At 38.6% G+C, this 22,249-nt stretch overlaps 1 protein-coding gene across 1 annotated transcript in view; it reads left to right on the forward strand.

The window, feature by feature from the left end:
* The first annotated feature begins 6,966 nt into the window (after positions 1-6,966).
* Positions 6,967-22,249, forward strand: part of LOC126175141 (parafibromin) — a 77,041-nt gene continuing 61,758 nt past the window's right edge. Inside the window, exons 1-3 of the mRNA XM_049921701.1 lie at positions 6,967-7,116; positions 7,858-7,963; positions 16,660-16,922. Coding sequence (XP_049777658.1) covers positions 6,986-7,116; positions 7,858-7,963; positions 16,660-16,922 — 500 coding nt within the window. The 5' untranslated portion in view covers positions 6,967-6,985. The remainder of the gene's footprint in view (positions 7,117-7,857; positions 7,964-16,659; positions 16,923-22,249) is intronic.

The following is a 22,249-nucleotide window of genomic DNA, read 5'->3' on the forward strand; positions in this document are numbered from 1 at the left end:
TTATAAAAGCTGTATCCAAATTTTCAGGTTTTAAAAGTATGGACTGTTATTGCTTATCAAATAACATAATTAAAAAGAGAATACCCTCAATCGCCGAACCATTAGCTTTTATTTTTAATAAATATGTAGAATTTGGTGTTTTTCCCGATGCACATAAGGTATCAAAAGTTGTCCCAGTTTTTAAAAAAGGGGACAAACATCTTCCCCAAAGCTACAGACCAGACTCCATTGTTCCAATATTCTTAAAGATATTTGAGGCACTGATACAAACACAAATAAGCAGCTTCTTTGAAAAACACAATATCCTATGTAGCAGTCAGTTTGGTTTTCGCAAAGGGAAAAACACAACAGGGGCCATCTTGGAAATCATTGACCAAACCTTAACAGCTTTTGAAAACTATAACATGGTATCACTGGTATTATGTGACGTTAGCAAAGCTTTTGATTGCATTCCTGTTGACGTACTACTGGGGAAACTAGAGTTTTATGGGGTGAGAGGGAGCACTTTAGCTGTGATAAATTCTTATTTAAGTAAGCGAAAACAATTCGTTTCAGTCAGAAATGTAAATTCTTGCGTAATGGAAATCAGCACAGTTGTACCACAAGGGTCTATCCTTGTACCCTTCTTCTTCATTGTAGCTATTAATGATTTACCTAAAAACATAGCCCACTCTGTCGTGTGTTATGCTGACGAAACAACACTACTTACCACACATCAGAACATTTCAAATCTTAATAAACTAACAAAAGAAATAATTGATAAGGCCCTGGACTGGTTTGCAGCCAATAAGCTCCTGTGCAGTCCTGATAAAACCTAACAACTTTTAATGGGAACATCAAATGAAGTAGGCAATAAGTCGATAAAACTCTTAGGTATTTACATTGACTCTAAACTCTATTGGGAGGAACATGTCAATCATGTATGTGAAAAAATATCTCGGGTGACATATCTTATCTTGAAACTAAGGGAGGTAGTGACCTTGGAATACCTTAGGGTGACATACTTTGGGCTATTCCAGTCACATATTTCATATGGTCTGATTGTACGGGGGCACTCCCCTCACATCATGAACACCTTGAAATTACAAAAAAAGTGTTACTCATAATATCTAAAAGAGCTCATAGGAAGCACTGTCGTCCTCTTTTTTTCATGACTCAGAATACTCACAATTATAAATTTATACATCTGTGTGTCTGTACACTATATTAAAAATAATATTTCAGAATTTATTGCCAGAGGGGAAATACATGAACACAACACCAGGTCTAAGGGCAATTTAGACATACCATGCCACAGATTAGCGAGAACAGGAAATTCCCACAAAGTAAAACCACTCAAAATGTTCAATAAACTGCGAATTCAAAGTTCAGTCTGTGGATATAATTTTTTTTTAATTAAGTGGTACAGCTGGCTGTCAGATCATCCATTCTAAGACATTAAAGAATTCTTTGAGATGCCTGAGGAGGATATTAGCATTTAAACGTTGCCTGTAGTTAAACATATTATTGTGTACTGTGCTTAATCATGTGTAATTACATAGTGTGTACAATAAACAATACAATAGTATATTATATTAGATTATAGTATAGATATTGCATTAACTTTTAGAAGCTATGGTGGTGTAATTTGGTACACTGTCATGCTGGAAATGTATTCTATAATGTACTGACACTTGTTTATTTTATTATTCTATATGTACTAGTACATCCTGTATGATGAAACCAATATCATTGTAAAATGATCTATGGTGAATAAAATTCTTAATTCTCGATCATCTCAGTGTTTAGGCCTTGAGATCCATAGCGCTGTAAACAATGGACGCTCTGGTTGACACCATTTTTCTTGATTTCAGAAAGGCGTTTGATAATGTCCCATACTGACGTTTAGTGAAAAAAGTACGAGCTTACAGAGTATCAGAGCAGAACTGCTTCTGTTTTCAAGACTTCCTTGCAGATAGAACTCAGACGTCGCTCTTAGCAGAACAAAATCGACAGATCTAAAGATAATTTCCAGGGTATCCCTGGGAAGTTTCATAGCGCTACTACTGATTACAACGTATGTAAACGATCTAGTAAAAAGCATCGGATGCTATTTAAGGATGTTCGAATGTGATGCAGTTGTCTATAACAAAGTAGCAATACCAGAAGACAGTAACGATTTGTGGAGGACTGATGAATGATGCAGGCTCTCCCTGTTGACCCTGAACCTAAATAAATGTAACTTATTGTGCATACATGAGAAAAAAGCCACTGTTTTACAATTACACTATTGACGAGAAACCGCTGGAAACAGTATCAACCGTAAAATATCCAGGAGCAACTATCCAGAGCGACCTTAAGTGGAGCGACCACTTAAACCAAACAGTAGGAAAAGCAGATGCCAGACTGAGATTCATAGGAAGAATCTTAATTGAATGTAACTAATCCACGAAAAAAGAGGCTTATAAGGCACTAGTTTGACCGGTTCTTGAATACTGTTCATCAATGTTGGATCCTTACAAGGTAGGACTGATAGAAGGGATAGAGAAGATCCAATGAAAAGCGGCGCATATCGTCACGGTATCGAGTAGTCGGTGCGAGAGCATTACCTAGATGCTCAACAAACTCAATCGCCACACGTTACGAGACAGGCGTTGTGTATCACTGAGATGTTTACTACTGAAATTTCGAGAGAGCACTTTTCGGGAATGTCGGACAGCATATTACTCTCTCCCAGATATATCTTGCATAATGACAATGGCGAGAAAAAACGAGGAATTGGAGTCAGTGCAGAGGCTTGCCGACAGTCATTTTTCCCATGCGTCACTCGCGAGTGGAAAAGGGTAGGTAGCATCATTTAGAGAAGGGGTGGCCAAGAATACGGCTAGCAGACCGTACCCTGGCACGAGTGCAATAGCGCTTAGCCTGGCCGGCACATTTTCCCCACCTCCACGTCATGCAGTCTTGAGTACGTCAAGGGGAAAGAGGGGGAAACTGCGAACGTGCTGCGCATACAGCTTGGTTTCATATTTCGCATTTCTTAACAACATGGATCAAAAACAAAAGAAATTTTCAGTATTGTTTAGTTATTTATAAATTTTATCTGGTACAAGCTGTCAGCATACAAACAGACACAGACAATTTCTTGAGGGTATATTGCAGACAATTTCATCTACATCTACATCTACATCTACATTTATACTCCGCAAGCCACCCAACGGTGTGTGGCGGAGGGCACTTTACGTGCCACTGTCATTATCTCCCTTTCCTGTTCCAGTCGCGTATGGTTCGCGGGAAGAACGACTGTCTGAAAGCCTCTGTGCGCGCTCTAATCTCTCTAATTTTACATTCGTGATCTCCTCGGGAGGTATAAGTAGGGGGAAGCAATATATTCGATACCTCATCCAGAAACGCACCCTCTCGAAACCTGGCGAGCAAGCTACACCGCGATGCAGAGCGCCTCTCTTGCAGAGTCTGCCACTGGAGTTTGTTAAACATCTCCGTAATGCTATCACGGTTACCAAATAACCCTGTGACGAAACGCGCCGCTCTTCTTTGGATCTTCTCTATCTCCTCCGTCAACCCGATCTGGTACGGATCCCACACTGATGAGCAATACTCAAGTATAGGTCGAACGAGTGTTTTGTAAGCCACCTCCTTTGTTGATGGACTACATTTTCTAAGGACTCTCCCAATGAATCTCAACCTGGTACCCGCCTTACCAACAATTAATTTTATATGATCATTCCACTTCAAATCGTTCCGCACGCATACTCCCAGATATTTTACAGAAGTAACTGCTACCAGTGTTTGTTCCGCTATCATATAATCATACAATAAAGGATCCTTCTTTCTATGTACTCGCAATACATTACATTTGTCTATGTTAAGGGTCAGTTGCCACTCCCTGCACCAAGTGCCTATCCGCTGCAGATCTTCCTGCATTTCGCTACAATTTTCTAATGCTGCAACTTCTCTGTATACTACAGCATCATCCGCGAAAAGCCGCATGGAACTTCCGACACTATCTACTAGGTCATTTATATATATTGTGAAAAGCAATGGTCCCATAACACTCCCCTGTGGCATGCCAGAGGTTACTTTAACGTCTGTAGATGTCTCTCCATTGAGAACAACATGCTGTGTTCTGTTTGCTAAAAACTCTTCAATCCAGCCACACAGCTGGTCTGATATTCCGTAGGCTCTTACTTTGTTTATCAGACGACAGTGCGGAACTGTATCGAACGCCTTCCGGAAATCAAGGAAAATGGCATCTACCTGGGAGCCTGTATCTAATATTTTCTGGGTCTCATGAACAAATAATGCGAGTTGGGTTTCACACGATCGCTGTTTCCGGAATCCATGTTGATTCCTACATAGTAGATTCTGAGTTTCCAAAAACGACATGATACTCGAGCAAAAGACATGTTCTAAAATTCTACAACAGATCGACGTCAGAGAGATAGGTCTATAGTTTTGCGCATCTGCTCGACGACCCTTCTTGAAGACTGGGACTACCTGTGCTCTTTTCCAATCATTTGGAACCTTCTGTTCCTCTAGAGACTTGCGGTACACGGCTGTTAGAAGGGGGGCAAGTTCTTTCGCGTACTCTGTGTAGAATCGAATTGGTATCCCGTCAGGTCCAGTGGACTTTCCTCTGTTGAGTGATTCCAGTTGCTTTTCTATTCCTTGGACACTTATTTCAATGTCAGCCATTTTTTCGTTGGTGCGAGGATTTAGAGAAGGAACTGCAGTGCGGTCTTCCTCTGTGAAACAGCTTTGGAAAAAGGTGTTTAGTATTTCAGCTTTACGCTTGTCATCCTCTGTTTCAATGCCATCATCATCCCAGAGTGTCTGGACATGCTGTTTCGAGCCACTTACTGATTTAACGTAAGACCAGAACTTCCTAGGATTTTCTGTCAAGTCGGTACCTAGTATTTTACTTTCGAATTCACTGAACGCTTCACGCATAGCCCTCCTTACGCTAACTTTGACATCGTTTAGCTTCTGTTTGTCTGAGAGGTTTTGGCTGCGTTTAAACTTGGAGTGAAGCTCTCTTTGCTTTCGCAGTAGTTTCCTAACTTTGTTGTTGTACCACGGTGGGTTTTTCCCGTCCCTCACAGTTTTGCTCGGCACGTACCTGTCTAAAACGCATTTAACGGTTGCCTTGAACTTTTTCCATAAACACTCAACATTGTCAGTGTCGGAACAGAAATTTTCGTTTTGATCTGTTAGGTAGTCTGAAATCTGCCTTCTATTACTCTTGCTAAACAGATAAACCTTCCTCCCTTTTTTTATATTCCTATTAACTTCCATATTCAGGGATGCTGCAACGGCCTTATGATCACTGATTCCCTGTTCTGCACTTACAGAGTCGAAAAGTTCGGGTCTGTTTGTTATCAGTAGGTCCAAGATGTTATCTCCACGAGTCGGTTCTCTGTTTAATTGCTCGAGGTAATTTTCGGATAGTGCACTCAGTATAATGTCACTCGATGCTCTGTCCCTACCACCCGTCCTAAACATCTGAGTGTCCCAGTCTATATCTGGTAAATTGAAATCTCCACCTAAGACCATAACATGCTGAGAAAATTTATGTGAAATGTATTCCAAATTTTCTCTCAGTTGTTCTGCCACTAATGCTGCTGAGTCGGGGGGTCGGTAAAAGGAGCCAATTATTAACCTTGCTCGGTTGTTGAGTGTAACCTCCACCCATAATAATTCACAGGAACTATCCACTTCTACTTCACTACAGGATAAACTACTACTAACAGCGACGAACACTCCGCCACTGGTTGCATGCAATCTATCCTTTCTAAACACCGTCTGTGCCTTTGTAAAAATTTCGGCAGAATTTATCTCTGGCTTCAGCCAGCTTTCTGTACCTATAACGATTTCAGCTTCGGTGCTTTCTATCAGCGCTTGAAGTTCCGGTACTTTACCAACGCAGCTTCGACAGTTTACAATTACAATACCGATTGCTGCTTGGTCCCCGCATGTCCTGACTTTGCCCCGCACCCGTTGAGGCTGTTGCCCTTTCTGCACTTGCCCGAGGCCATCTAACCTAAAAAACCGCCCAGCCCACGCCACACAACCCCTGCTACCCGTGTAGCCGCTTGTTGCGTGTAGTGGACTCCTGACCTATCCAGCGGAACCCGAAACCCCACCACCCTATGGCGCAAGTCGAGGAATCTGCAGCCCACATGGTCGCAGAACCGTCTCAACCTCTGATTCAGACCCTCCACTCGGCTCTGTACCAAAGGTCCGCAGTCAGTCCTGTCGACGATGCTGCAGATGGTGAGCTCTGCTTTCATCCCGCTAGCGAGACTGGCAGTCTTCACCAAATCAGATAGCCGCCGGAAGCCAGAGAGGATTTCCTCCGATCCATAGCGACACACATCATTGGTGCCGACATGAGCGACCACCTGCAGATGGGTGCACCCATAATCATAATCGAAGAAACGTCTTTCACACACATATGTTAGTCGAAATATTGTAGCACTTTTCCAACCTCGTTGTCGAGACGCGAAAACTCTACCTTAGAAAAGATTGCATGGACAGTTTTAACGTTAAAGGGAATTGCCTTGAAACTGGTAATTACTTTACACATCAGTCAGTTCAGCCTTCAGAACACAGGGGTGCTTTCAACTGAAACAGCAAATGTAAGATTGACTGTGTGCTCAAAACGTTTAGGGAACTGTCCTTGCAATTCTTTCAAGGCCACAGTGACTTGAAGGGATACAGCAACCAGCCATTTTCTTCAGGTGACTTTAATGTAACTACGTCTACTTTATGTAAGCGTGCATAAGTTTTTTTGTAAAATCGGAACATATCTTACAATAATTTTAGAAGCTGATAAGGCTAAACAGAAACTTTCAAAATAACCATACTTAGATTTGAAAAAAAACTTCAACCACACATGTCGCTTGTACCACAGTCTCTTGTACTTTGTAACTTTGGCAGCGTTAGGAATTCTATAGTCTTTGACTTTTCGTGTCAGTAGTGTACGATGGCTGATCCTTTAAGTTTGTTGCGGCAGTATAATGTCAACAAAAAGGAAATTATACAAAGAGAAAATCAGATTATCTTCGGCGAATTTTCTTGGCCGAAAAATGTCAACACAAATTACCTGATGTGGGGGTGAGTGACATTAATCCATGAAAAACTAAAGAGCGTCTGTCGTGTGTTATTTTTTTTTCACACATTTGTTTACCGTATATAGTTGTTGTCAGGTTAGCTTGTGTGCTGTTCCATTGACTTGCTGGTCCTCTGTGGATGGCTGCACACAGACTTTTTGTATTTGTGGTGTCATGTCCAGAATTAGTCCACTTTAATTCATACAAGGTAGATATCAATCGTACCCACACTCATGGCAGTGTTGTAATGACTAGATGGGTTTTCACTCTTAAGAATTGTACACCATTCTCTTCATAGAAAATTACTTCACGCGTGATAATTCTATTTCGTAGGGAACATGATTTGTTAAACCCAGATGATGGCAACGCCCCGGACACAAACAATCATTTGAGACAGTGAATGAAACTGACACAGAAAGATAAAAGTAGTTCAGTGCATCTCTTAATTCAAGAAATACGATGTCAGTTGTTTTCTTCTTAATAACGTTAGAAGTTATTGCTAATTTACGTTAATCATCTTCAGTAAAAATATCCATTAAATTGAATGTGGTGTATATCATTGCCCATGGTCACATGTTATGGTAATGAATATTTTTATTTTGTTGCTTGTGTTAACTGTGTAGATTGCAAGCAGAACAGAAAGTTTTTTTAAAGTTTGACAGAAATGTCATCATACATTTGTTGCAGTAACAAGAGATTTCAGTGTATCTACGTAAGTCTGGCATTGTACATTTGTGTCTTTCAGGTCAGGTAAAGGAGACCATGCAAAGGAGTATTACACATTGGAATGTCTGCTCTTCCTTCTCAAGAATGTTGCTCTTTCACATCCTGTGTACGTTCGGAAGGCTGCGGTAAGCTCCCAGTTAACAACTATCATACTACTGCATTTTATAACAGTAATTTGCATTGCCAGTGTATCTCGCAGTACAGATATTTTTCCACAATAAAAGGTGTAGTGTTGTTCAGTTAAGTCCTGTAATTTGACTTTGTTTTATATATCTTACAAGCAAAATGTGTAAAACATCTATTCATATCAGAAACGCCAGATTAAAAATAAAGAGTGTGGTCAAAATCCATGTATTTGGAACAGAACAACCATGTACTCTTATAGCAACCTCCAAAATAGCATATACACAAAAAAAAGATTAGTTTAACTATGAAGTGGGCAATGTGATTTTGATTAGAAGAAGTTGACATGAAATCATCAAGGCTGCTGTAATACATACGGTGTGTTGTCTGGGTGTCACAGTTTCAGCAGTACTACATATTTTATGTAATTTGCTTTCAATCTTGTTCTTGTTCACAGTCTGTTAAGAGCCTTCAGACTTCACAGTTTTTCATTATTGTCATGGCAGGTCTCCTGGTGATTGCATTCAATGATGGTCTCTTGAAGTTTATTATATCTTGACTGTAGGCTGTGATTAGTGTCTCAAGTTCTCAGGGCTGTGAGGAAGCTATTACTTGATTTTACCCTTTGGGTAGCTGGTTCAGTAACATATTCTAGGTTTGTTCAGACATGTAGAGCTTCATACACTGTTTATAGGCAACTTACAGCCAGACAGTAGATGTTATGTGTGTGAATAGGTTTTAGACAGCCATTGATGAGGCTGCACTTTTTCTTGAGTGAGACATCGCCTCACTCAGTGTAGGCGGGGTTTCCTTATTTTTTACCACAATGGTGGCACATATTTGCCAGTGAAATGACAAACTGCCAGTACTGTTACATTACTTATGGTTTAGTACCCAATTTGAACTTATAGTTTTCAGGGGATATTGTTTCTGACATTGACAATCATTTTAATGTTAGGACAGTATTGCGTTAGTGGCAGGGCTTTAAGTTCTTCAACATTCCTCTCCTTTATACCGGGAGCATTCTGCAGCTATGCTTGCAGCAAAATTGAAATACCCAAACCTTTCATTTTTTTGGGAGGGTGGAAGGGTGTTTTTCTTAAGTTGGTCCTGGACACATTGTTGGAGTTTAAGGTGGTAGTGAGTTTTTATTTGACCTTCTCAGCTTCCCTGCTTGGATGGCCACAACTCAGTCATCAGCATATATGTAGTTCAAGATTTCATTCAGCAGAGGTTTTTCATTGGTGTTAATACTAAAAATTGTAGAACCTGTACACTGTCCTGGAGTAGACCATTTTTCTGCACACAGATGCAAATCACACAAATAATGTGAAAAATATTCAATTGCAGAAGTAACATAAAACTAACAGGACAGTCAGGGAAATAGGGATTTTGGGCGGGGACAAGCTAAATATATGACAACCCTAATAATGAAGATGTACCAAAATAAAACCTTAACACCAACAAACTGAATCCACAGCAACCCACAAAACCACAGTAAAAAAAAAGAGTCTCAAATGAAGTCCACGATGGCACAAACACAAACATAGCTCTGAAACTTGGTACCGAAAACGTCACTTGACCTATGTAGCTTAAACAAAATCCATGCTGCTACAAAACTATGTACAACTTGACAAATCTGGTATCTAACACTTCACCAGAGCTAAAGGGGAACAATGTGTAATTCTGAAGTCAGGAAATGTTCTGTATCACTTCGGAGAAGAAGACGATAGAACGAAGAGTGTGAGTTTCCTAATAAATAAAAATGTAAAAGACAAAGTGTCAATAATAGAAGGAACATCAAGTAGAGGAGCAAGGCTTGTTATTAAAATATCAAAAAGATACAAACTACAAATAGTCGAAGTATATGCTCCTACAGCAAGCTATTCGGCTGATGGAGTAGAAGCATTTTATGAAGAAGTAAAAAATACACACAACAAAGGACGAGACTGCCGCTTTAAACTGGTAATTGGGCACTTAAATGCCAAGACTGGTGTCAAAAAACAGGGTGATGTCAGTAGGCTGCCTTGGAATCGATGAGAGGAACGAAAAGGGTGAAAGGCTAGTTCAGTTTGCGGAAGAAAATAAATTAAGTGTGTAAGTATATAAGGAGGAATATGAAAGCTGACATACAAAAATACAATGAAAACACCATAAAATTAGCATTAGAGAATAAAAAGAGCTGCAAGAAAACTAAACAAAAGCTTATGATTGGTAAAAATTAAATCATAGCAATTGATGGTGATAATGGGCACATAACAGAAAAGGAAGAAATTCTAAAGCATGTAAAGAATTTCTGTAGCAAATTATATGAAAGAACACAAGAACCATTAGGAAAACGTTTCACAGATGATGATGAAGTCCCCAAAATACTCCCCGAAGAAATAAGAAAAGCTATAAACGAGATGCAGAATGGCAAAGCAGGGGATCATGATGGTCTGACAATTGACATACTCAAGCTTACAGGGGAGGAAACAGAAACATCTGGCCAAAGTCTTTACTTCTTGTATACAGAATGGCAGCATTCCCAACCTGCTGGAACCAAGCAAACATAATCTTACTACATAAGAAGGAAAGTATTCACGATCTGAAGAACTACCGCCCCATTAGCTTACTTTCTGTTATGTATAATGTGTTCTCTTAAAGTCCTGATGAATCACATTGAAATGGTAATGGAGACTGCACAGCCCAGAGAACAAGCTGGATTCCGAAGTGGTTTCGCTTCAGTTGACCATATATAAACACACTGCATGAGGTAATTAGTCGAGCAAGTGAGTATGACGTGCTACTATGCATAGCCTTCATTGACCTCGAAAAAGCCTTTGAGTCTGTCACTGCAGTCATACAAGCACTTGCCAAGCAAGGACTGGAAATAAAATATATAAATATATTGCGCAACATTTATGACACGTCTGTACATCTAACAACAAAGGAAAAAAACAAGTGTGAATTTTCCATTGGAAAATGAGTTATTTGTAGCAGTTCTCAAGATGGCTATGTCTAAAATTATTTGGTACAACAGAGGAATAATGATAAATGGTAAAAAGCTCTCCAACCTGATATTTGCTGACGATATAGTGGTCCGAGCTAATATTAAGATGGAAGTGCAGTCCTCTTTAAAAATCTTTACAGATCATTGTCAGGGAGTTGGACTTAAAACAAATCACTCTAAAACTAAGGTTATGCATAATAAGTGGATAGCTGCAGGACAAGTAACACTGAACAATAACATCCTAAACAATGTTACAGAATACGTTTATTTGGGGCAATTAATTGACGCAAAAGAGGATTTGGAACCTGAATTTTTTGTCGAATTAAACTGGGTTGTAGGGCTTACAGAAGGAATGCAACAGTTTTCAAATCTAACGTGCCAGTCTACTTAAAGAAGACAGTTTTTGATCTGTGTGTCCTACCGGTTTCAACGTATGGGTATGAAACTTGGACTTTAAATGAATTTTTCAAAAGGAAACTTAGAACTGCTCAGAGAGCTATGGAAAGTTCAATGTTCGGTCTCACAAAGAAAGATCGACAGAAAAGTGAAGACGTACAAGCAATAACAGGAGTAAAAGATATTATAGAATGGGTTAAGACTTTAAAATGGCAGTGGGCAGAAGATATTGCATGAACGAAGTATGGAAGATGGACAAAATCAGTTTTAGAGTGGAGTCCCAGAGAAAAATGAAGACCACCAGGGAGACCACCTGATCACTGGGATAAGGAACTCAGGAAAGTTGCACGAGCTTCAACTGGCAGAAGACAGTAGTGGACAGAGATGCATGGAAACACCTCTTAGAAATGTATTTAATAACTTAGAGGCTACACCTTGTATGGATTGAATTAGCTGAACAATAAATGTAGCTAAAACAAATTCCACTGTACCACAAAACCAGAACTCGTCAATATAACTAATGTTGAAAACCTAGCCTCACCTACGCGTATATAGTAAACTCCATGATACCTACCTACCACAATCCAGCATAATTACCATCAACTACAACACAACCTAAAAATTCATAAAACATTGCATTAACACAAATTTTGATATACAGTGAACACTCATTTATGCACACAAACATACATACCATCACACTACAATTAAAAAATAAAACATTAAAAAGATACTTACCAACCACAGTCAGCCGACACACAAATCTAACAATCTAATGATAGCAAAAATGTTATCAACGTAATCCCACAAAGGGCCAGCTTAGACATCTGAAAACAGCAACCACTCCCGATAAAATACTAAGCATTTGCCTGCCTCTGATGACGTCATTTATACTGGCCTGAGATGCAGCATCTTTTGACAATCTCATGCTTTGGCCACAAATATAACACTTCACATACTCAGCAATGACACTGAATAACTGTAGGAATTTAGTCGTTGTCAATATGTTGTCCCTCGTTGCAGACACAGGGGATTACTCGTAACCTTCATTCTCCTAAACTCCTTTGGTATATCTATAACTAACAAAAAGTGAAACATAAATTTAAATCTCCAACTATGAACACCACACCACACTAATAATTCCAAATCAGAAAGTGAATCTATTATTCATAACTGCCAACATCAAAATAACTCACAAAAATACTGCACAGATTCTTGCAAGATTAGTCTCACAAACAGCACTTTAGAAGTCCAGTGAATCTCTAACAGCATTCAGAAGCAATTTAGAAACATAAATATCCCATACTACAGAGCACCATAACTTACTCCTAGGCACCCTCTCCAGCGACAATCTGTTTCAAATATAGCACACAACCAAGATGTTACATGACAACACATTTATGTTACATGTCAAACCAGATGTGTGGTATAGCAAATTTCAGTTGACCCTACTGCAACGTAACCTTGATTATGAGCTACGCCACAGATCGATCAGTTAGCACAGTGTAGATTCTGTCTTTGAGAAAATATTAATAATATTTCCACACAGACAAAAGTGCTGTATATTTCAATAAATGTAGCTACTGTAAGAGGTGATCAAAGCAGAAAATGAATCAAGATCACCTACATAGCACAACTAACTCATATAATTTTGTATTTCAAGCAAAATCCTTAATAACATTTCAACATAAAAGTTGTAAATGTGAGACATACCATTCTCTGTACTTCTGCCAGATTTGTTTTTGTGTATTTATGGTTATAAATGTTTTCTTTGGGTGTAGAGTTATCGTTTCAGTGTCTTAATGTCTGGCTGTAATGTGTCTCTTGGAAAGTGTATAATCTTATTGTATCCAGTGTTAACACGTCCCAGTCACTATCTTTTGAATATAGGAAATTGCAAAAGAGTAAAAAGAAAAACTGGAACACAATCAGCAAAACTAAGGAAGGGAAACTAGAGAATGTGAAATGAGAGATGAACTGGATAAACCTTGGAAATAGCGCTGCAGCTTGTGAACGTCTTACGTGTTCCTATAATTTGATTTTGATGACCAGTTTTTTAAGTGACAAATGCAACACTGTACAAGTTGTGATTTTTTTCACATTTATTGATATCAGTGGAAAGTTGATGATCAGCTTGCAATAAATGCTTTTAACATTTATTATATCACAGGTTAGCACTTACATCCAAATGTTTTGGACAAGCACTTACATCCAAATGTTTTGGACAAGCACTTACATCCAAATGTTTCGGACAGGCTGATGACACTTTTCTAATACTCTCTCACAGTCCAGTTTTGTCTGTTAAGCTACATGACGTTAACTTTAGATACATATTCACTTCATTTAGTCACTGTTCAATTAACATTACTTGGACACAAAATGTATTTGACACCTCTGTGTCTTGCTCATATAGTTATGGTTTTTACTTCAGTGTACTCAGTGTTGCATGGGAGTGTCTTTTCTATGATTTTTCCTCCATGTTTTCAATTGCCAGATAGCATTTTCCACACATAGGGGCCTAATAATTCACGTCTTCAATGATCTGAAGACGGCACTATAACTTTGCTGTAACTAGTAATCAGGATATGTAGCAAATGCAATCTGGGCAATGAAACTTCTATTTTAGAAGATTTTTTTACATTGATATGGACATTCGTCTCATTTGGCAGTCAGGTAATTACAAAAAGTCCATTAATGAAATTTACTTTCTTGTCACACAGCACAGTGTGGACAAATGCATTTCCTTCCAGGGAGCTGTCTTGTTTTTCTTCAAAATATTACTTCTCTGTAGTAGTCCAATGTGAACTAAAAATAAAATACTTACAGATTACGATCTTAGTTTTCTGCACCTCAGTATAATTTGCAGCCATAAATTGACTTCTAAATTATTGGTTAGCCATGATGTAGTCCAGTAGATATCCACCCAGTATCTCATGGTATTACCTAAGTATATGTTTGTGTCATGCGATTTTGGAAAGTGTTCGCTACAACCAATTGAAACCTGTGGTAGAACTCCAAGCGACCCTCCCCTATCATTCCTTGTCTTTAGTTCCCATTCTCTAGCAACCCCTCATCTTTAATAGCGTTGCAATCACCTATGGCTAACAATTTTTATCCTTCTTCGTATCAGCTAGTTTGACATTCCATGGGTCATTTTGCACAGTCAGTTGTAATGATGTGCAACAAGTCATTTACATTCACATTACAAATTAAAGTTTTACTTTGCTTTTTGTCAGACATATATATCACTGATAAGCGATCAAAAATTTTTGCTGCAGTGTTGTACTCTCCATTTTGTTCTGAAGGTAACCTTGGTGTGGAATGATGAATGTCATTTTTCCTTCTGGTATTGTAATTATGTACGTCATTGTTCTTTAGAACTATAATGGATTATTTACAATGGTCTTCATGAGGGAATAAATATACTGTATGCCCGACTATGTCTACTTACTGATTTTTCTCTCCGCAACATTTGCAGCGATTCTAAGTGCAAATGTGGCAGAACTAAGTTGTTTCAGGAGTTTCAAAATGTGCTTTTTCCAGTTTAAATTCCCATTGATATGGACACCTAAGAATTTTGAAGTTTCCAACTTATTTATTATTTCCTCACCATATGTTACACATATCATTTGTGTAGTGTCTCTAGACATACAGGACTGAATATGTTGCATCTTTTCAAAATTGAGTGAGAGACCATTCACGGAAAACCAGTCAGTGATACTTTTCAGAACTTTATCATTTCTTCTGTTTCTGTATGTATGCTTGGATTGATTACAATAATGTCACATGCAGAAAGAACTAATTTTGCTTGTTGTACATTGGATCAAAAAACATTTGCATGTATGAAGAAAAATAGTGGACCTAAGATGGAGCCTTGGTGAGCCCCATACATCATTTGGCCCCAGTCAGAAGTCTGTTCCCAGACTACTATGTTTGAATAACTAAGTACAACTTTCTTCTGGTTAGATATGACATTATCCATTGGTTAGCTATACTGTCAATCCCATAAAACTTCAGTTTACACAAGAGAATACTGTGATTCACACAGTCAAATGCCTAAAATAAGTCACAGAAAATAACAACCAGCATTATTTTATTATTTGATGCTTGTAAAATCTGGTGAGTGAACATATAAATGGCATTTTCAGTAGAGCAATTATTCTGGAACCCAAACTGTGATTTGCTGGGGATATTATTTTTGCCAAGTTGAGATAATAGTCTAGAATACTTCACCTTCTCAAAAATTTTGGAAAATGACAACTGCACTGAAACAGATTGTCAGTTATTGACTTGGTAGTTATTGACGTCTCTCTTATGACCTTTCTTAAAGAGTGGTTTAACAATGACATATTTCAGTCTCTCTGGAAAAATACCTTGAGTTAGTGAGGCATTACATATTTTATCAATCCCTCTATTTCTTCACACATTGTGTCTATTTTCTCATTACCAGCATATGATGTTGCATGTAAACCTGTACAGTGATACTTGGTGTTGACTTTATTTCACTCTCCAAAAGAATAATTCAGTCGCTGCACTTCTTGTGATAAATCACCACATTACTTACCTTTCTATTCGTAAAAATTCCAGCACCTACTGTACCATTTATTGATGCTGATGTCACCACATAACCCCTGTCCTCACTTCAGTAATCCCTATTGTATCAAACCTTATCCATCTAATCTCGGTTTTCGGACTGTCCGGTTTCCCGACAACATTTAGATTTCTAAAATTTCTCCCTCTGGTTCATAGAATGCTAGCCTTTTTCGTCATCCTCCTGAGCAGTCCAAACCCCAGACATCTGAGCATGGACTATGTTTACCTCCATAATATTTTTGGAGGAAAAGGTTGTCATGAGATTATTGTAGGAGGATGCATGCCGCATCTGTACACTTTGTGTGTTTTTATCCAGTTGTTTCCGTTGCCTTCTAACACGCATGCCATTGATCATTGGTGATTCTTTCATATTTAGGCACAGTTTCCCACTCCCAGTTGGCCAGATGGTGTACTGAATCTCTGTTTGTTCCTCCAGTCTCTTGTGACCAGATGTTTGACAGAATAAGGTTGACATCTTATTTAAAAAGTACTCAGTCACCATAGCTGGTGGTCTTCATTTGAAACTTGAATTATGCCAGTTCTTTTGAGTGTGTTGTTTGGAATGTTTGTACACTGTAATGCATTTCATTAATTATGACAGTTTCAAAGAAAGGTAATAGTTTCGTAGAGTTATGATTTCAAGAAGAGTTCTGTAAAAGTATCTTTTGTTTTTCAGAATTGCAGTTGTGCTTAGGATTTTGTTGTGATATTTTACAGGCAGAGAATATTCCTGTTGTCAGAAGACCCGATCGAAAGGATCTCTTGGCATATCTCAATGGTGAAACAGCATCTTCAGCGAATATCGACAAATCGGCACCTCTCGAGATACCAACGCAAGTGAAACGTACTGCTGATGACTCTGCTGAAAATTCTGCCAAAAAGCCACGTTTTGAAGAAACGCAAGTGCAAAAGGTCAAGGAGCAACTAGCAGCACGTCTTGATGCACCAAAAGAGGCTTCTGTCACTGTCGATAATATCAAGTGAGTGCGCCAAACCAGACGTAGTTTGCCCTGAAAAGCTTTCATAGGATATAAAATATTTGCAAGTATTTAATTCGTAGACTATTCTAATGTAATTAAATCTAAAAAAGAATTTAAATTAGCAGAATGCATTTTACTGAATGTACTTAATGTCTGATTTTCTTGTAAGAATAATTCAATTTGGTGGTAAGCTATTACTATATGGACACAATTTTATTCCATCATAATGCTTCCTTTGCACCTTTCCATTATGTTGTACTCAGCTGAAATTATTGCATGTCACAGTAGTGAGAGTCTGTATAGTCATTGTTGCATCAAAATTGTAATCTTTTCTGATACAATTCTCCTTCCTCCTGGCATACTTTCTATTGCCTTTATCCAACAGTTAGTGTATGTTTGATTTTGACTCTCAGCCCCAAATTTTATCTGTCTTTGGCAGAATGAGAATGAAATTTTCGAGTTTATTGGAAATAATAAATGAGCTGTTAATGAAAAAAGTAAATTGTCGCCTTTTGTGGAACTGATACGTGTGTTACAATTAGGTCCCTAGTTACAGAATAGAAGAGGGAGTGAACAGCAGACAATCATGCATAAACAGATAAGTAGCTGAGCTATGGGATGAAGTCCTTCAAATAGCAGACAGAGGAATATGAACTTTGAGTGAACAGGACAAGAGTAGAAAAGGATTGTGTCTCTTAGTACATAAATGTAGCTGAAAGCAGTTATTAAAAAGTGAAAAAAAAATTAGAATTTCATGGTGGAAATTTATTACTCTTTTTATTTGGCCATGTAATATCCATGGTTGCCGTAAGTTCTGAAAAACAGGGAATTTAAACATGTCAGAGAAATTTGAAAAAAAAAGAACACTGGAATAATGTTGTTTTTCTCTTGGTAGATGAAATGTTTTGTTTACTGAGATGTCATGCATTGCCACTGGCTGGGCACAGCTGAGTATGTGCACTGCTTCCCAACTCCCTCATTCCTACTGCTTCTCCCCTTTGTACCATTCTCTTCAGCTAGCAGTCAGTGCTGCTACCACTTCTTGCCACTAGTCTAGCAACTGCCATGAGAGGCAGGGAGGCGAGAGGAGTTGTTTGTTTGGATCTGATTCTCAGAGACTGTAGACACTGATGCCGGAGACGGCAGTCGTGTGTGCGTGCGTGCTCTTGTTTTCTGGCAGGCTATGGCTGAAAATATGGTTTTGAGAGTGTGATTGTCTTTTCTGTGTGCCTGTCTCTAACTCAGCAGTCATCTTTACAGTGAGTTGCACTCATTAGCATTGGTTCTCAGAGTATTTGCATAAGTTATCTGTTGCACGGATTGATTAACACAGTCTCATTTCGTCGAATGGTGTCTGTCAAACATAGCGGGCCACACGAGTGGACTTCCATGATTGGCCAAAACCACAGACCATTTCTGCGGGTATGTCTAATGGATCGGGCCTGCCGATCTGAAGCCTATCATTTCCCACTAATGTGCAAGCCCTGCCCGTTGGATCTAGTCTCAGCGATCTGTCCACAGGCCAGGTCTGTTTGTGTGTGGCATAATGCAGCGGATTTTCTTGGTTTATCCAAGGACCCAGGACAGCAGTTTTCCTCTGCAGGCTAGAGGTTAAGGGCAGTGGTTTTCAGGAATTGCGACTGTCTCACCCCAAGCACATTGTGCAATGCAGCATTTTATAGACATTTTATTTATTCTAGTACCTTTTGGCGCTTAGAAAGTCATTTATATATTATGAATGATAAGAAAAAGAAGAAAATTGTGGCATTCGTTGGGGGTTTGTACGTTGTGTACTCATATATATCTTGAAAGAAAAATCACACAATACTTGTAGAATAATAGACATGACATAACACAGTGGGTAATAACCGACAGTAACAAACATAGTAGAAAACATTTTATTGGCGGTCAGCTATAGTGTTGGTTTACACAACTCTTCCTTGCCTTATACACATCTTTCAAGAGGCCTATTTTTTCTGAGATTATTTCTGAAATCATGAAGGTATTTTAAATCTGTCTTGTGACTTCAAGGAAAAGTGTATTTTTGTCACCAAATGTACTTCATTTTATTGAAAAAAATAACAACAGTGGCCTTAATGAAACAAATGAAACACACATACCACTGGACTTGCTTTTCTCCATCTAATAATTTCATTACAGAAGATGTTGATGTTTGTACTTAAGAATTTTGCTCACACAGGGGAGAAATACAAAATTCCTTACATTTTGTTGTCAACTTATGTCTTTACTTATCCTTGAGATCTCAAAATTTGCCTGGGAAAAATGCTAAAACTTGTCTGGAAATCAGGGAATTTCACGTGGGGAAACTTGAGGCTACACTGATATCATAACCAATAAGAGACCACTACAATTGTTCGGTGTGTTTTTGTGCCTTTGTCATTTGTCTTCTTTCATCAAATTATTGCTGTGCAGTTTTGGATGGAAGCATTATCGGGGAAATTATATAAGAAATACGTTTTGGCCAGAGCGCACCATTTAGACAATTCAGGTCCCTTTGTGACAGTCACTTGGCGATCGAATTTCTACGGAAGGCAAGTCGTAAAACAGTTTCTCACCTATTTGCTGTCAAGCTAGCAATTGTAACAGACTTATGTCAACCAGTCGTGTCCCATCCCATGTTGAGGTGGAGGTCAAGGGTGGCAACAGCAGAGGTGGGAGACCTGATGTGCTGTAGCACTCCCATCATACCCCCTCAGCCGCATTGCCTTCTCCAGAGGTGTTGGTGAGGGGCTAACGTAATCTTGCTGGGCCTTTGTTGATGTTTCTTTCTACACCACAGTTGATGATTCTTTCTGCACCATATTTTCCTACATTTCATGAAGTATTCAACGTTTGTTCTCCGTGGAGGCCATCTTGTACAACTCTACGAATACTTTGTGTTGCAAGATGATCATAATGTATGGGTAACACGTTTTCTGGACACGAGGGTCCTGGCAGAAAAACTGTGCTGTATCTCCCTCCCCAGCTTGAAACCTCACATCGTCATCTTGATCTGTTGTTCATTCTTTCTGCACACCTATATTGGACAGTGGAAGTTGATCATTTAGTTCAAGCATGAACAGTACCCGCAATGTCCACTCAAGTAGTTTTCATTATGAGGCTACCAGTTTAATATTGCAATAGGCTTGATATTTTTTAAGTCTGTTTTGAAGCTGGACATTGGCACAGTTTGATTAAAAATATAAATGTTAGATTGAATATTTTAGGAGTAAAGGAGACCACTCACTAAATTGTAGTGCTGTCGACAGGCACGCAAAAAGAGTGAAAACTTTACTAGCTTTCAGACGTTTCCTTTCATAAGTTGGAGTACACTCACGCATAAGCACATCTTTTCTTGAATTATTTTACAGTATGGTGAAAGTTGTATGAGCTGCATAAACTTTTATATGTGGGTAGAGTGCCATTCAAAAATGGTCAAATTTCAGTGACTGACAAGCAACATCCTGGTTGGCCAATTGAGCTGTTAACTCCACTTGAAACCCTCATTGACGACATTATTTGTGAAGACCAACATGTTACAGCTGGACATACAGCAAAAAAGAGTTGTAGTAAGTGTTAGCACAGACCAAATGTTATCAGTAGTGAGCTGAAGTACAGCAAAACCAGTGCAAAGTGCATCCCAAAAGAGTTGATCCATCTACATAAGGAAACAAGACTCAAAGTGTGTACAGACCTGAAAGAGTGCTATGAAAGGAAAGGTAACCTTTTTCTAAATGAGACTATAACATGTGATGCAACTGGATTGACTATTTTGAACTGGAGTCTAAAAGTAAAAACATGGGTTGGAGGCATACTAGCTCATCTGTCTGAAAGAAAATCAAAATGCAAGCATTAGTGGGAAAAATCATGTGTGACTGTCTTTTGGGATGCCCAAGGTTTTGTATTTTATGATTAATGGGAAGATCAGTGTACAATAAACGGTGCCTATACTCGGACATGTTAATGAACATTGTAAAGCCAGCAACAAGAGAAAAACATTGTGGATCTCAGAGAAAAGGTATGATGTTGCTACATGACTGCCTAACTGACCCAAGAAGCCATTAACAAAGATTATTTGGGAGGTACTACCCTTACTCCCTGCAGCCCAGATATGGCACCCTAGTATTTTCATTTGTTTGATCTAGTTGAGGAGGCACTATGTGGAAAAAAGTTCAGCAACACTGAAGAGGTGAAAATTTTTTTGGAAAAGTGGCCCAAACAACAAGACAGACTTATTTGCATCAGGTATAGAAAACTACTTCATCATTGGGACAAGTGTCTTACTATTGGTGGGGATTATGTTAAGAAGTAATAAAAGGCCCATTTTGTAAAAATAAACAGGTTTTTTTCTGCATCAGTTTGTCTCTTTCATTATTGAATGTCCCTCATAGAAGGAAGCAGCATAATAATTAAAAAATGATTATAAGTTATTGAATAAGGGCCCCACAGTTCATCAGTGCTACAGGCCCCAAACGACATTAAATTAGCCCTGAGCTAAATGCAAAAGCAGGTTAAACGAGCAAAGTGGAGACAAAAGCCTTAAAAGGCATGTACTAAAGTAACTCAAGATGTCGGGGCAAGGGAATGCAAAAGGGTCAGTTGGGGACACGAAATACACTTTCTGCTGATGAATATTTCCATTTCAGTATTCCCATTGCTCTCTTTCTTGCACAGTTCTGAATTCTTTTTTATATTTTGATCTGTTGCTTCTCATCAGATTTCTCTTTCTGGCGTTTTAATTATGTGTCCTCTCTCAACTTGATCTCTGGTTTTCTTCCTTACTAAATAATGTACTAAAGTGACATTTGTCATAGTGTTAAATAATCTTCATAGACCCAATGAACATTCTATTAGCTGAAACAGATAAAAGAATTAATTAAAATATTTAACATGAACAGTTTTGTTTCTCATTTTTGTTGTAGGAAAGTTCTTGTAGAATGTAAGTACCAGAAAATAGCCCAACTTGCTGAGATTGTTTGAGATTATCTGCTTTGTGAGTTGTTATAATCTCTGATGATGTCTTCAGCATTGGAAGATGAAACTTAAGGCGGAGAAATATGTCTTGGACCACAGCCTAATGACCACAAAACAAAAATCATGAAGTACACAAATACCAGCTATGAAAGCCGGCATTGGTATCATTAGATTGCCTTCACTCTGTTGACAACACTGTAAAGTGAACCTTGCTTTTTTAAATTATACTGCTACTCCATTTCATTAACTGTCATCTATTGCCAGGTCTCACTTCCTAAATGATTTACAATTTCATCTGTTAAATGTTCCCTGCCCTGTGCTATGCCTTAGCATGTTTTTCTTTACCATCCTGA

This window comes from Schistocerca cancellata, chromosome 3 (genome assembly GCF_023864275.1).
Source record: "Schistocerca cancellata isolate TAMUIC-IGC-003103 chromosome 3, iqSchCanc2.1, whole genome shotgun sequence".
Lineage (NCBI taxonomy): Eukaryota > Metazoa > Arthropoda > Insecta > Orthoptera > Acrididae > Schistocerca > Schistocerca cancellata.